The 14,315-nt window shown below is 40.6% G+C and overlaps 1 protein-coding gene across 1 annotated transcript; it reads right to left on the reverse strand.

Annotated features, from left to right (window-relative positions):
• Positions 1–2,518: 2,518 nt before the first annotated feature.
• cndp1 (carnosine dipeptidase 1) lies at positions 2,519–12,118 on the reverse strand. Its single transcript, XM_083761731.1, has 12 exons — positions 12,090–12,118; positions 11,250–11,360; positions 10,457–10,600; positions 9,032–9,194; positions 8,761–8,849; positions 7,047–7,244; positions 6,387–6,471; positions 5,503–5,663; positions 5,044–5,208; positions 4,690–4,831; positions 4,153–4,300; positions 2,519–2,939 (listed from the first exon to the last, which is right to left on the reverse strand). The coding sequence occupies exons 2-12, from the start codon at positions 11,358–11,360 to the stop codon at positions 2,864–2,866; spliced, it is 1,482 nt and encodes a 493-aa protein (XP_083617857.1). The 5' UTR covers positions 12,090–12,118; the 3' UTR covers positions 2,519–2,863.
• Positions 12,119–14,315: the final 2,197 nt, after the last annotated feature.

Genomic DNA, 14,315 nt, shown 5'->3' on the forward strand with positions numbered 1-14,315 from the left:
TATTTATTTGACTTTTTGTGCCAGGGACCCCCAGAAGAGACAATTTGTGTTAAGAAATTTCAAAATGATAAAAAAAATGTCAAAAATAGGAGATGTACAAATATACATGTTTGATGCTATATTAACTACTTTTGCTGGGGACTCGCTGGAGGGGGTACCCCCCAAGGACCCCACTTTGAGAACCATGAGATATAGCATGCTGGTATACCTTTGTCAATACTGAAACATTCTCAGTATTGACAAAGGTATGCCAGCAGAGATGAAATGTCTGTCTCTTGTCACTTGCATTATGTTCTTTAATCAATTTGTATGCGTTACTTTTATGGATGACTTTCATGGGGTGCATTCTCATTTTTCCAGGCGATCCAAATGTCGAGCTGATGTGGACATCCAACATAATGTATATTATCTTTGTTTAACAATTTTGATCCTATTGATGATTTAAATATAATACTAACGAAATTATTTTAATTTCATTCTCTTCCTCTCATCACAGGTCTGTCCTGATGGAAGCAACTCATCATCAGAATAGAAAACGGAACGGAGAACCCTTCTATAAACACTGCCCCTCAGTGGGTAGAAAACAGTACTGCTCTGTCACACTGTCATCCCAGTTAGACTTTCTCACTATTTAACACACTACCTGCAGAAGCAGCTGAGAAGGTAAGCATAAAGTACCAATTAGGTGATGTAGGCAGGGTACAGTATACTATACTTCAACATTGCTATATATTCCAGATAGTGATGATAATAAAGGTTGCAGATGTACTATGGGTAGGAGAAAATGACCAGAAAAAAGAGGTGAACAGCTTCAATATAATGTGCATAACATGAGTGTGTAGCCTTTGTTTCTTTAAGTGTACAGTACAGCACCAGGGCTTGAGAGATTTTTCAGTGGAATCCACTGATATAGTAAATAGTGGGTCACTCTAAAATGTCCAGGCTTTCAACATTCACAAAGAATTGTCTAGGTTTTCACTATATTTAAAAGAATACTATTGTCTTGAGTGTATACATACATAGATGTTTATCATGTTCTGTTCTGTTGAAAGGTGCAGTCACTATAAGTGCTCAAATAATTGACCCCAATCCTAATGAAAACACCAGGTGAAAATCTTAATTAAAAAAAATATAGGTTATCAAAGAAATTGTCAAAAGTAGTAAAAATAGCAGATCTACGAGCTCACAACGATATGGGATGGGAATGCTATGTTTTTGTTTTTGAAATTGGATTTAAGTGAATAGTTTGGGTCTTTGAAAATAAAGACTCAATACATATGTCCACTATAGAGCGCCGAAGTCCTGACGTCACTCACTCATCCCCTGGTTCTGCCTGGTTCACGGAAGTAATTTCTCTATGGAGAATAACATGGGCTCATCTTAAAATCGTTTCATATATGCATTGTGGTCCAAAAATAAAAAAGCTGTCTCTGCGTTATTGTCAGGGAGGTGTCTCTGTATCGTTTGCGACAGTCATATATGATACAGTCTGTTTCTAGCGAAAGATGATTCTTCATATCCATATGAGTGAAACGGCCTGGATGACATGTTTATTTTTCAAACACATTTATATTATTATATGAGGCAATCTAAAATCCCCCTATGGGGATTACAATGCAAATAAAAAGTACATGAACCCGTGGATTTGCGCCCTCTACTGATATTGACGTCAGACTTCGGTGCTCTATAGTCTCAGAGCCAATAAATCATTAAAACCGGGAAAGCATCTGTGTCATTTTAGTTTTTAGCATTGGCTATTAAAAAATAGCACTTTGTACCACAGTGCAAGCTTGTGCATCTGCTATTTTAGATTTATTTATTTTTTTAATCTTGAAAGTCTTGAGAACTACTGATGTGTAGAATCGGCCTCATGGTCTTAAAGGGATAAACTGTACTGTAGCCTTCACCCTGTCTGTCGATTGTTCTGGTTCTGTTCTGCTGCGTCGCTGTGGTCCCTCATGGTGGGGCGGGTCAGCTGGTGTTGTGAATCAGGCCGCTGAAGTGTCAGACACGGCTTCTTCACAACACCAGGGTTCCTCCCCACCACACACTGCTGTGGGGATGGGATACGACACACACACACACACATCCTGCTGCAGAGGACAGCACTGCCACATGGGGCTTCTGAAGCTGCCATTGTTTGCTAATTGTCAGCCACTGTATAGCGAGGGAATATTGCAACAAGGCCACCAGTCTGTCACGTTACTACAAACAATAGGCCCCTTACATCGTGCATCCTTCGTATTTGACATTAGCTGGGATTGTTATTAATTATTATCAAATAAACTCTATGTTCAGTAAGTGTGATAGTCTAAGTGTCCTTTTTTTGCATAATTAAAATGAGATGTTGGTGTGGTTCATGCAGCATTGCAGTGCTAGATTACACACATACAGTATGTATCATTCTCAATGATAACAGTATTTAACATGCAATTATGTCTGATGAATTGTGAGTGAAAACAGTTGAACGCTAGCCGATGAGAGTCACCTCAGTAAGTGCAGTCACACAACACCAGGTTTATTATTAGCAAATTCAAGCAATAGCATAAGCCAATATATATTTCCATTATGTCCAAAATAATAACAAGTACTTTAGGTAGGTACGTGTATAGGTAGGTAGGTAGGCAGGGATGGATAGATAGATAGATAGATAGATAGATAGATAGATAGATTTGCATAAGGGAGACAGAGATACCAAGATAGAGAAGATAAAAGACAATACAACAGACATATGTCAGCCAGAACTCACTGCATCACTGGAATGTTAGGAAGTCACACGAACGATGTTGTGACACGCAAATAACTATCGAAACTGCAGTGTTTACACTGCCTTGATGCTGGAGATGAGAGTACACCAGGATGATCACACACTCTTCTTAATCTGGGCCACTTCATTTAGGTAGGTGATGAAAAGCTTGGTCCCTTCAATGTAGTTGTACCTGTGAGAAATAAAAGAGATATGGGAATATTGAATGACAGATTTAAAAAGAAAGGTGAAGAGAGGCTGTGATATGGTGTTTGAACTCCACAGTAATATCTTTGGCCCTTGTCTCATTCAATAGCTGCTGGTTGAAAAGGTCTTGACTAAGGCTATAGAGACCCTCGCAGTCGTCTATGTGTTGCACAAAATGCACAGGACAGCTCCCAGTTATGATGTGATGTAATGCAACTGTGCATATACAATACGTCCTGTTGGCCATTGGGTTTCCCCCTACATTCCCTCAACTACAAACCTCACCTCCTGTGATTCAACAACCAATTAAGTTCCGCCCACCATGTCCTAAAGAATTGCACCACATTGCTGTTATTTAGTCCCTGTGGGCACCTGAAGTGAGACGCAGAGATGCTCTCCTGCTCAATAACAATTTTAACAACCCACCATGTATCCCTGAGCAGCTGTATATTTCAGTTTGCTGGAGCTGTATCTCTGGTCTGTTATCTCTGGAGGCTCTCTCTTTCCTTATAGCGATGTTTGTTGTCAGCCAGCAGTAACTAGTCTAATATTAATGTGTTTGTGCTTGGTATTGTTCTGGTCTTATTACGCATTGTCCCGGTGGCTGTGTCTGGCTTGCTCTGTTTTGCTTTTGTTTTCATATACACTGTACTGCTTTTATTATTCCCAAAGTTTCTGTGTATACTCTAGGTGAGCTTCTGTGCTGTTTGTTGTGCTGTAGTTGCAATCTATGTTCTATTTTTCTTTTCTTTTTTACTTCAACCCCATCCCTCAACAGGCCTTTTTTGCCTCATGCCAGCTTCTTATCTAATACAAAATTGATGTCAACTGCTCAGCAGTTAATGTAATTTCTGTTTCCAAATAGTCAAGTCATAATACCTTGTAGTACAATATGAATCGATTTACTGTAACATCCGTGGTCCAAAGTGCAGGTTATTTATTTATTTAACCAGGAAACATCCTGATTAAACAAAACATCTCTTTTAGAGACATGTAAAAATGTCCTCTGTAGTGATCCCATCACCCTCATTATGTCAGTGAAAATTGACTAGCTATTGCATTTAATAAATCATCTACTGTATTCATAAGATCCAGTCAAGGAAGAACGGAACTGGTTTATTTTCATATGGCTTCAGAAGCATCTGGAATGTGACATACAATATTAGCTTCAAGGACCTAATAACAGCGGTATGTCTTACCTGCTCATTTTCTCGTTCTGGGAGTGTAGCCCATCATCAAAGCCACCGATGGGCAGCATGATGATGCTTTTCCCTGTCACGTCCTGAAAGGTTCTGGCGATGGGGATGGTCCCACCCTCTCGGATCAGATCAGGCTCCATGTCAAAGACTGTAGGAGGGAAAGACTTGTTATCAACACATTATCAGTCAAGATTGAACAAAAAACGAAAAAAATCAAGTTCAATTCAAATGATGATGTTACGGGAGTTTCTATAACGCTTCTGAAACTAGGTCACTGCTTGGTTATGTGTGTGCGTGCGCATTTGTGTGTTTTTATTAAGAAGGCGAGGTGTATTTTCAGCATTTCTTTGATTCAAAGCATTTGTGGATGTTATTCCAGGAACAGGATGCCTGAGAGTTTCTGACTGTGTAAAAGAGTCATTGATTAATATTGTGTGTACGTATATGTGGGGTGAGGAGGAGTATATACTATATATATACTGTAACAGAGTCATATTGTGTACGTATATGTGGGGTGAGGAGGAGTATATACTGCACCTTTCTTGATGGCAGTTCTTCCAGCTTCATACAGTGCATGTTTGGTGTCAGCCAGCCAGGGCTTGGCCCCAATGATCATAGTCACCTTTAGCGTATTAGGACTTTTCCTCTTAGCAAAACCTGAATGCAGGTAGTCTGTTACCTAAGAATGAACAGAGAAGATATAAAGATGTACAGCATATAGTTCTGTAGGAGAAAACAATTTACAAGTACAAGCGGATCAGAAAACAACAAACAAAATGGCAAAATGTATTGTTTATCAAATAATATACTCATAACTGAATCTAAAATTGTTGTCCTATAGATGGGACTTTTCATTAGCCGTTGAACTCTAATGATTGCACCCCGATTTACCTGTTTCTTGACCATAGCTGGCTCCATGTCTGGAACTTGTCTGATGGAGAATTTAGCAATAACCTTAGCAGGGATAACAGTCTTAGAGCCAGGAGCAGAGAAGGCCCCCTCAATACCATGGATGGTAACTGTTGGGTAGCGCCACCTATGAGCCAACAAGTCTACCTGCAATAGACATGTTGTGCAACAGACAGAGTTATGTGCATGCGCACAAACACCAGATTTTCCTTTTCCCAGATCTACATTACACACGCCAACATACATTGGACTGCAACATATTCATTTCTACAATTCTTCTTTCTTTTTGACATTTCTGAATGTCTACAAAAAAAAAAGAAAATCTCACATTTATAAATTTGTACTTTTCCTTGGCCATTACATTTCACTGAAAAAAATGTGTTTTCCTTCCGGTAACCATATCCATATTATGATTGCCAGTGTAAGAGAAACCTGTATTACCTTATTAGTGTACATTAGCTGGCTGACTCCGATCTTGCTCTTGTAGTCGTTGATGTCGAACTCAATATCCTGGTACATCCTCCACTCCTCATCAGACAGAGGAGCCACAGCCTCTCTGATCCCAGGGACCAGGATCTTACCACTGGGACTGATCAGTGTATCTGAGATGTGGAGAATGAAGAGAGACCAGACAAAGCAAGATTCAAGAAGCTTATTTATTTGTTACTGACTTATACAGGTACAAGCAGCAAGATAATATATACAGATGCAGTATACAGTTATAGGACTATACCCTGATACCTGAGGCACAGTAACCTAATCATAATTAGAAGCGTTTCCTTATGCAGTCAGCTTCTGATACATAACAGCAATGCAGAAATGCATTGCTGTATTTTGTATTTTGACATATAATTAAATGTACTCACATAAATACTGAATGTTGTCATTTTTGGAAACGTAATAGGCTGCAGCCATACATTATACACAACGATTATTCTATTGATTTTTTTTTTATTAATCAAGCATGTTTGATTAGATAAATTGACATGATTTTTGTTACATTTATTTTGTATAATTGACTAAATCAATTAGTCTGATTGACCACTTAAGCCCTATTTTATACTTCGAACTGGTATCACACAAAAATAGCCGATCTACAACCTCACAATCATGATGTGTTCTGAGCTTGTATATTTGTATTGTTTTTATTTAAATCGATTATCGATTAGTTTTTATAATAAATTAAATCAATGAGTTCAATTCACTGTTGCAAACCCTTCTTCATACTGCTGCCTGGTGCCGACATTCAAAAGACTCCCAGGGCTCCAGAGAGGAGACAGACACAGACTGCATTCAGTCAAGTAGATAAGAGGAGCTGCACTCACCCAGAATGCCGATGAGGTCTGTCATAGGTTCAATCACTGTGCCCCCATACACGCCTGAATGTAAATCTTGCTTGGGTCCTCCTACCTGCAAACAGTAAACACACACCAACACATATTCTCAGCTGTACTGTATGCCCTCAGGAACATGGAAGAGAACTAGTTCTATACTAATTACAACATAATATGATCTGTGATGTGCTTTGTATGTATGTTCCTCGATATGCACTGCTATAGCTTTCATGTGGATATGCACTGCACTTTGATTATTAGAACTCATAAATGTAATGCATTATAGAAATGCTACAATAGGCCTACCACATTCTAAAGCCGTTCCCAAAGTACAAATGAATTAATCTGAGTTAATTAATTAATTAACACTTCAGTTATAAGCACTCATGATAGCATTTCAGAATGACTTATAATACAGTCTAATAATACTAATTGCTGGTCACTAACTGACCTTTTCTTTTGTCCAGGATCACAGTCTATTACAATTTTCATAGTTGTAATACATATATAATAATATAATATATTACACACATAAACATTTTATAGTGCATTTATAATCACTGATTTTTTAAGTCAGTCGCTGTCATACACACACGCACGCATACACACAATTTAACAAGTAACTTGCCAATAACGTGTGTAACCATATACCTCAGCAAAGAAGTAGCAGTTGCCTCTGGTGCCATAGGTGAGTGCGGGTCGCCTGCTGAGCCAGCCACAGTCTGAGATGATGATGAAATCCACATCAGAGAAGAAGGTGTCACGCTGGGCCAGGATCATGGCATCCAAGCCATTGGAGCCTGTCTCCTCCATCCCCTCAACTACAAACTTCACATTCACCGGCAGCTCCTGGTGGAGTAATTTCACTTTTCTTTTGGTTGTACTTAAACCTTCTATCTAGAGTAGACTTATAGGCCTACACTGGACCTGAGTTGGTGCTTGGGCTGCTTTTTACAATCTACACTAGGGCTCTATTTTCGTCCATGCTAAACCCCTTATCCCTAAACTTCTTTCCCTTTTTTTTCTTCTTTTTTTACTATTTTGAAAAACATTTTTGAATAGTTCAACTAGCCGATCTACATCGACACGTTGTGAGCTTGTAGATGTTTTTAATGTTTTTCAAAATAGCCAATCTACAAGCTTGTGTGAGCTTGTAGATTGGCTATTCTTGTTCCCCCAGAATATGAATGCTGGGGTTCAAGTAGTGGTTAAATGACTACAATTAGATAAACACGAACATATTTCATATACATTTTTCAAAGTCTGTGAAGTCAGCAGATAGTGAAAAGTGAACCGTACTGTAGCTAATTTGAGTGCCAACTGCAATCTGTAAGATTCCTGCACATGCAGTACTATAGGTAATGCTTTTTGATGACCATACATATCTTTTTTTATCTACTACTTCCTGATGTAGGACATATACTATGTGTATGGAAAGAGACTTTTAAAATGGTAGTAATAGACTACTGCTGTGACTTTGCAGAAATTGCAGTGACTTTGCAGAAACGGTTTGGCTGATACTCTCCCTTGCCTGAACTTCCCTGAAGGCATCAAGTTCCTTTCCACATCATGTCTGCAGCATTTTCCTTGTCTTTAATGGCCTACAGGCTAATAAATAGTACTAATCTATAATTGTCTTCCTTGCCCAAGGGCTCCCTCCAACCTTACCTCTCTGCATTTTAAATGTTTTTCTAGACAAACATGTTTTACAAAGTAGTACTTTAATTTGCTCTCAGTTAAGGTCACAGTGCCCCTTAGTGGCCATTTGTGTGCTTATATGCTTAAAGGACCACTTCACCACTTTTCAACATCTCTTCATATAATTGGTCCTCACTAATGTTCATGATAAAACACCACCATTTTTTCCTACTCAGTCTGTGTTTCATAGGAGGGCTTTGGGCAGTTCGGACACCCGTCCACCAGTGACATCATCATTAGGCATCTTTTTGTTTAAACAAGATTTGTTTTAAAATATATTTAGATTTCTATTATCGTGAGAACGATGGCTTCAACTTTTGCATTGCAACTTTTCAGGAAAAGAAAGCCTGCCGTTTCTATTAGCTTGGATTCACCATCAATGATGTCACTGGTGGACGGGTTTCTGAACTGCCCACACTCCCACAGCCTTCCTATGAGACACAGACTGAGTAGGAAAAAGTTGTGGTATTTTATCATGAACATTAGTTAGGACCAATTATAGGAAGAGAAGTTGAAAAGTGGTGAAGTGGTCCTTTAAGAGAATGCCATAGAAACAACAACAACCACAAACACAGGTTTACATTTGATCTGATCCTATGCACATAGAGTCCAGCAAGTAAAGAGTGATCCTAGAGAAAGATCTTAATGTATTTGAATGTTCACTGACCATGTTGAGGGCTTGGTAAGCTTCCACCGCATGCATCCAGGCTAAGACTGGTGCCTTGTTGTCTGAAGCCCCTCTCCCATACAGATTACCTAACAACACAATGACGCAACATGAATATCATCATGAATAACATGCTATCCATTTGTTATACAGATGTATACTTCTGTTGCTCTACAAGCTGTTTGACATTGTTAGACATTGTCATGTATGATTTTAACATTTGTGACCAAAAGAAGACAATCTGTAAAATGTGGTGGACTATAGCACTTACCATTAATGTCAGTTAAGTTGTAAGGTTCTGTTGCCCAGCCATCTTCTACCTTAGCTGGCTGGACATCCACATGGCCATAGACACATACTGTGTTTTTGTTGGGGTCACTGCCAAACTGGCCAGTCACTACTTTAGGTAAGGCCAACGTCTGACCATCAGGAAGCTGAACGGACCAGAGAGAACAAAATGGTTAATGCAGTGGTGGATAATCTTTTCAGGGCCCACTTGAAAATCTCAAAGGCGCTCCAGACAGGTCTATCTGACATTAACGGATCTATAAACGATGGATGTACATTTTCAGAGCATGTTTATTTTAACTAGAGTGGTGCCCGTGGGGCCTCTCCAGATAATATGTGTTGGAGCCCCTCTACTGCGGTGCCCAATAATATTGGGCACTGGCCTACTTGGAACGATGCAAGTTGGAAATGCATGCCCCACCCAGATATTATGTCTGTGTCCCTTTTATGCCCATATGGAGTTCTTTATCAGGCATGCCCTGCAAATATGGAGTCTATGCAGACGTCAGAATTATGTCAGAACAGGCCAGCTCCATATATGGACCCTGGGCAGGGGCCCTATCCAGAGCCCGGACAGAGGCCTTTTTGGGGCGGTTCTGGTCAACCGTGGGTCCGACTGACTTGACACCTGCCACTGCGGTGGTGTGGCACACGTGTGTCGAATTTGAAGTCGGTGGGGCGAACGGTTCTCGAGTTACGTGAATTGCAGACAGACAGACAGACAGAGACATGGTGCATATATAGATAGATGCTGAATGAATCAAATTCCTCCTATCTGAGATCTGAAACTAAATGAAGGCATTTGAAATTAAATCATGTTGTAACTAGAAAAAGTGCCCTTCTGGGCACAGGTCTCCACCAGGATAGGAATGTAGGACATCTGTTTGAAACTGAGCACTCCTGTGAACTTTGGAAGCCAATCTTAACCAATCAGGATGGAGTCTGAGAAATCTGAAAGACCGGTTTCGTTGAATGGCTCTAGAGAGACTGTGTACCAATTTGCGTGATGTTTGGACAAAATCTGTAGGTGTACTGTGCAAAAACTTGTTTTGCACAAAGCGGCCTCCTGGTGGCGCTATAACAGGCCGTTCTGGAAAGTTTGGGGCAGAGGTTCATCGTTGGCATCCAGGGAGTGTGTGTGCAAAATTTGGCATCGACCGGGTTAACGGTGGCCGAGATTAGCTGCTCACGGACACACACACACACACACACACACACACACACACACGGACGGACGGACACACACACGGACGGACGGACGGAGTGCAAAACATACTCTCCCCCCATGCCTTCGGCCTGGTGGAGACAATAATAGGGAGACAAAGCTTTGAGCAGAATAGAATAGGAATTTAATTTGATCAAGTGGAAGGATCGATCCACTCCTGTGTGAAATGACTCAATCACTGACCTCTTGTAGCCCAATATCCACTAGCTGCACATTCCCTCCCATTGACCTGAGCTTCTGCGCCGTCATCTCCATCATGCGATGGAGTTCTGACCTCTTCAGGACATCACTGGAGTCACTCTCCACTGCCACCCAGTCACGCAGAGCCTGCAGGAAACAAGTGCAATCTGAAAGTCTGAAAGTGCAATGCACTAAGGTAGACTAGGGGGCCCTAATGCGAAAAGGTGAATGGTATTGTATTGATGATGTCATGAGGTCAAATGAGAAGAAAGAGGAAGTAAAGAAGTGAACACAGGGTATGAAGCTGCCTTGTCTGTGTGCACTTTATTTGATACGAGAATACAACAACATGCACACAGTACATCCAAGTATTTTGAATCACTGTAAGTTGTCATTATTTTGCTTTTTTTTTTTTTTTAATAGTCAAAATCTACGAATGTTCAAAATAGTCAATCAACCTAATAGCCTACTTGTTATGAGCTTATAGGTCGCCTATTTTTTATTTATTTTTGTTTTTTTTTAAGATATTTTTTTGCGGCTTACGCCTTTTATTGATTTTTGAAGGGACAGACAGTAGGCTGACAGGAAACGGGAGAGAGATGGGGGGATGACATGCAGTAAAGGCCGTGTCGGGTCCGGGAGTCGAACCCGCGGCACACTGCGACTGGATTACCAGTCCGGTGCCCAGACCGTTACGCTACGGCCTGGGCCGCCTATTTTATTTTTAAACATATTATGTTACATATTTACATAAAAAAGGTGTCCTGGAGTAAAGTGAACTGATATATTACTGTACCTCTACATATTCTTCTTGATGGCTGTCAACATACTGTGCCAGCTCCTCAAACTGGAACGCATGCACAGAGGAAATGACCAGCAGAATGGAAGGCAGCAGCAAGAGTGTCATCTGTTGATAAAGTCAGTTTGGTACATAATGCTTCTGTATCTTCCTCTCATTTTAAAAGCTGTCACTCTCCCTGTAAGCAAAATCAAAGGGTTCAAACTAAAGTAGGGATGTCCCGATCACGTTATGTTGCTTCCGATCTGATTCCGATCATTTGATTTTGAGTATTTGCCGATACCGATTTTTCCGATCCGATATTTACATTTTTAAAGGGCACAAAAGGCCGATGCACACCTCAAAAGGCTGGTGACAGGTGCGTAGGGCAATAGAGCATAATGAAAAGGATATCTTTGAAAGACAAAGAGGTCCCTCATCAGGACAGACAATGTATAGGACACTTATGCCATATCAAAATTGTACAATATCGAAAATCACAGACAATATCCAGTCTAATGATATGGATATAATATTGATACTATAGGGATGTCTCGATCACATTTTTTTGCTCCCGATCCGATTCCGATAATTTGAAAATGACGTGATCGTCCCTGATTACCGATCACGTGATCGGATCGGGACAACCCTAGTTCAAAGATGTATATTGTAGAATCAGTCCCAAGCCTTCTTACAACTGACCTTAAAAACCCAACTAAAATGAGATTTCTAGCACCTCATTGCCCAGATCCCAAAAAGAGTAAATGTAACATTCATGTGATGACATGAATGCCTTTGCATTCTAAATCTCAGACTCTTAAACACTTTGTTTTCCAGAGGGACAAGCAGTTGTCTTACCTTGGCTCTTATGGAGGGGGCATGTGACAGTCTCCTCTGCCAGGCTTACTGTGGCCACTTGTTGTTGTCGGTGTTCTTATATACCATCGCCTCCCATTATACCTCCTGCACGGCCCCAGGGTTGTGAGGTCAAACGTTTCCTGGATCCGTGCCAGGACAGCTGACAATTTGGATTTATTTCTTGCTGACAGGCACAAGAATTAAACTCAAACTATTGATCTCCCTCCAAGAATGCACGCTGGGATGTTCAGCAGGAACAAAAGCACAGAGTGAAAGGGGGTGAAATGAAAATAACTCCTGGTGTTTGTGATCCCCAGGTAACATCAGGCAAAACAGCAGTAAAGCTTTTGCAGTACAATATGTGACAAGTATCCTGTTGTGTGGAATTATAAGGTCTTAACCCCTTAAGATCAACATATCATGATGTTGTGCGGCGCTACATTTTTTCTTTATATTTTTTGCCTGTGCCCAAAATAGGTTGAACGTTTGACATGCAACCATGTTAGCCTTATGAACCAATTTTGTCATGCAATCAAAATGGTATGCATAAATTCATTGTTAAAGGCCTACTAGTACTAGGTATAATGGTCACGTGTGTGTGTGTGTGTGTGTGTGTGTGTGTGTGTGTGTGTGTGTGTGTGTGTGTGTGTGTGTGTGTGTGTGTGTGTGTGTGTGTGTGTGTGTGTGTGTGTGTGTGTGTGTGTGTGTGCGTGCGCATGTGTGCATGTGCGCGCGCATGTGTGCGTGTGTGTGTGTGTGTGTGTGTGTGTGTGTGTCATTCAGTGCCACATGTCATTCAGTGCTACTTCACCCCTTAGCAACCATATCTTATTTTAATGATGTTTACACTTTCCTGGGGATTTTATGTGTGTAATATGTGTTTTAAGATATTTAGATATTATATAGTCATGATGCCATATGTTCATGACCAAACACCTGTCATGAAAATGTGGTCTCACTTCCTTCCAAGACTATAAAGTCACACCTCCATGCAGCCTCCCCCTCTCCACAAGGAGGGTAAGTGCATAGTGAATATTGTGCCTCTGTCTGCATGGTCCAGGTCATGCTACACACACCGTCACCAAGTGGACACCTAGCTCAACACAACCATAACCGGGACTATTCACTCAACAACACTCATCCAATCAGGTCTCATTAAATCTTTACAGTCCTCTCACAGCTTGAGATCTAATCATGGATCCAATTGTTCATAAAATACCTTAATCCCATCACTGTCTCATGTGAATTGGATAGATTGTTCTTGTTAAAGACTCCCTGATCCTTGAAGTGGCCCAGTGTGAGAGAGGATGTGGCCCCAATGATTTCACTCCAATTGTTTCCATCAAACCAATGAATGAATGAATGAATTACGTGTGTTTGTGTGTAGGCTCGATCACGCTGCGTTCGAGCCGTGCACATACGTGTACGGTGTATGTCTAGTCTATCTATGGCTGGTCTGCCTGTGCCTGACTTTCATTTATGAGCTTGGGGACTTTTATGTATTAGTGGAAAGATTTAGTTTGGTACCTGGGAAACAGATTAAATGCATTCCTCTGAGATTAAACCCTGGCTAATAAAATTAGCAAACAGTAAAATAAAAGAAAGGGGAGAAAACGCAACAACAAATGTCTAATTTATAGAGGGGAAAGTGAGAAAATGGAGCCCAGAGAAGAGGTTTAAATTAAGAGAAGAGGATTAACAACAAGCTAGTTCTCAATTTAAACACAGAAGCACACTCAATGTTTACTTGACACTTGTGTTTGGAGACACAAAGGAGACTCTTTGTGATTGCTTTGATGCACTCAAATGTTAAAATGCCTTGGAGAAAGAATGGGTCTGAAGATGTGTTTTACATACATAAAATAACAGTTTTCTGAAAATGTGTGTAATGGCTACATAATTAGTACTTTCTACTTTCTACATTTTGATACTGGTCAATACTTTTACTCAAGTACATTTTAACCAGACTTTTACTATTTCTACATTCCAGTATTGATCCTTTTACTTAAGTATAAAATGTGAGTCCCACTGGGAGGAGACCCCGGGGCAGACCAAGGCGCCGTGGCGTAACGGTCTGGGCACCGGACTGGTAATCCAGTCGCAGTGTGCCGCGGGCTCGACTCCCGAGCCCGACACGGCCTTTACTGCATGTCATCCCCCCATCTCTCTCCCGTTTCCTGTCAGCCTACTGTCTGTCCCTTCAAAAATCAATAAAAAGGCGTAAGC

The sequence above is a fragment of the Protomyctophum parallelum genome (assembly GCF_964188405.1).
Source record: "Protomyctophum parallelum genome assembly, chromosome: 3".
Classification (NCBI taxonomy): Eukaryota; Metazoa; Chordata; class Actinopteri; order Myctophiformes; family Myctophidae; genus Protomyctophum; species Protomyctophum parallelum.

What these genes read in the sequence shown, in the direction of transcription:
- cndp1 (XM_083761731.1), bottom strand. Translation starts at nt 11,360, where the DNA reads ATGACACTCTTGCTGCTGCCTTCCATTCTGCTGGTCATTTCCTCTGTG. An exon ending in ACTGCTACTTCTTTGCTGAG is followed by an intron (nt 6,472 to 7,046) that starts GTATATGGTTAC and finishes TACTGTTTGCAG; the next exon opens with GTAGGAGGACCCAAGCAAGA. An exon ending in AGACCTCATCGGCATTCTGG is followed by an intron (nt 5,664 to 6,386) that starts GTGAGTGCAGCT and finishes TCCACATCTCAG; the next exon opens with ATACACTGATCAGTCCCAGT.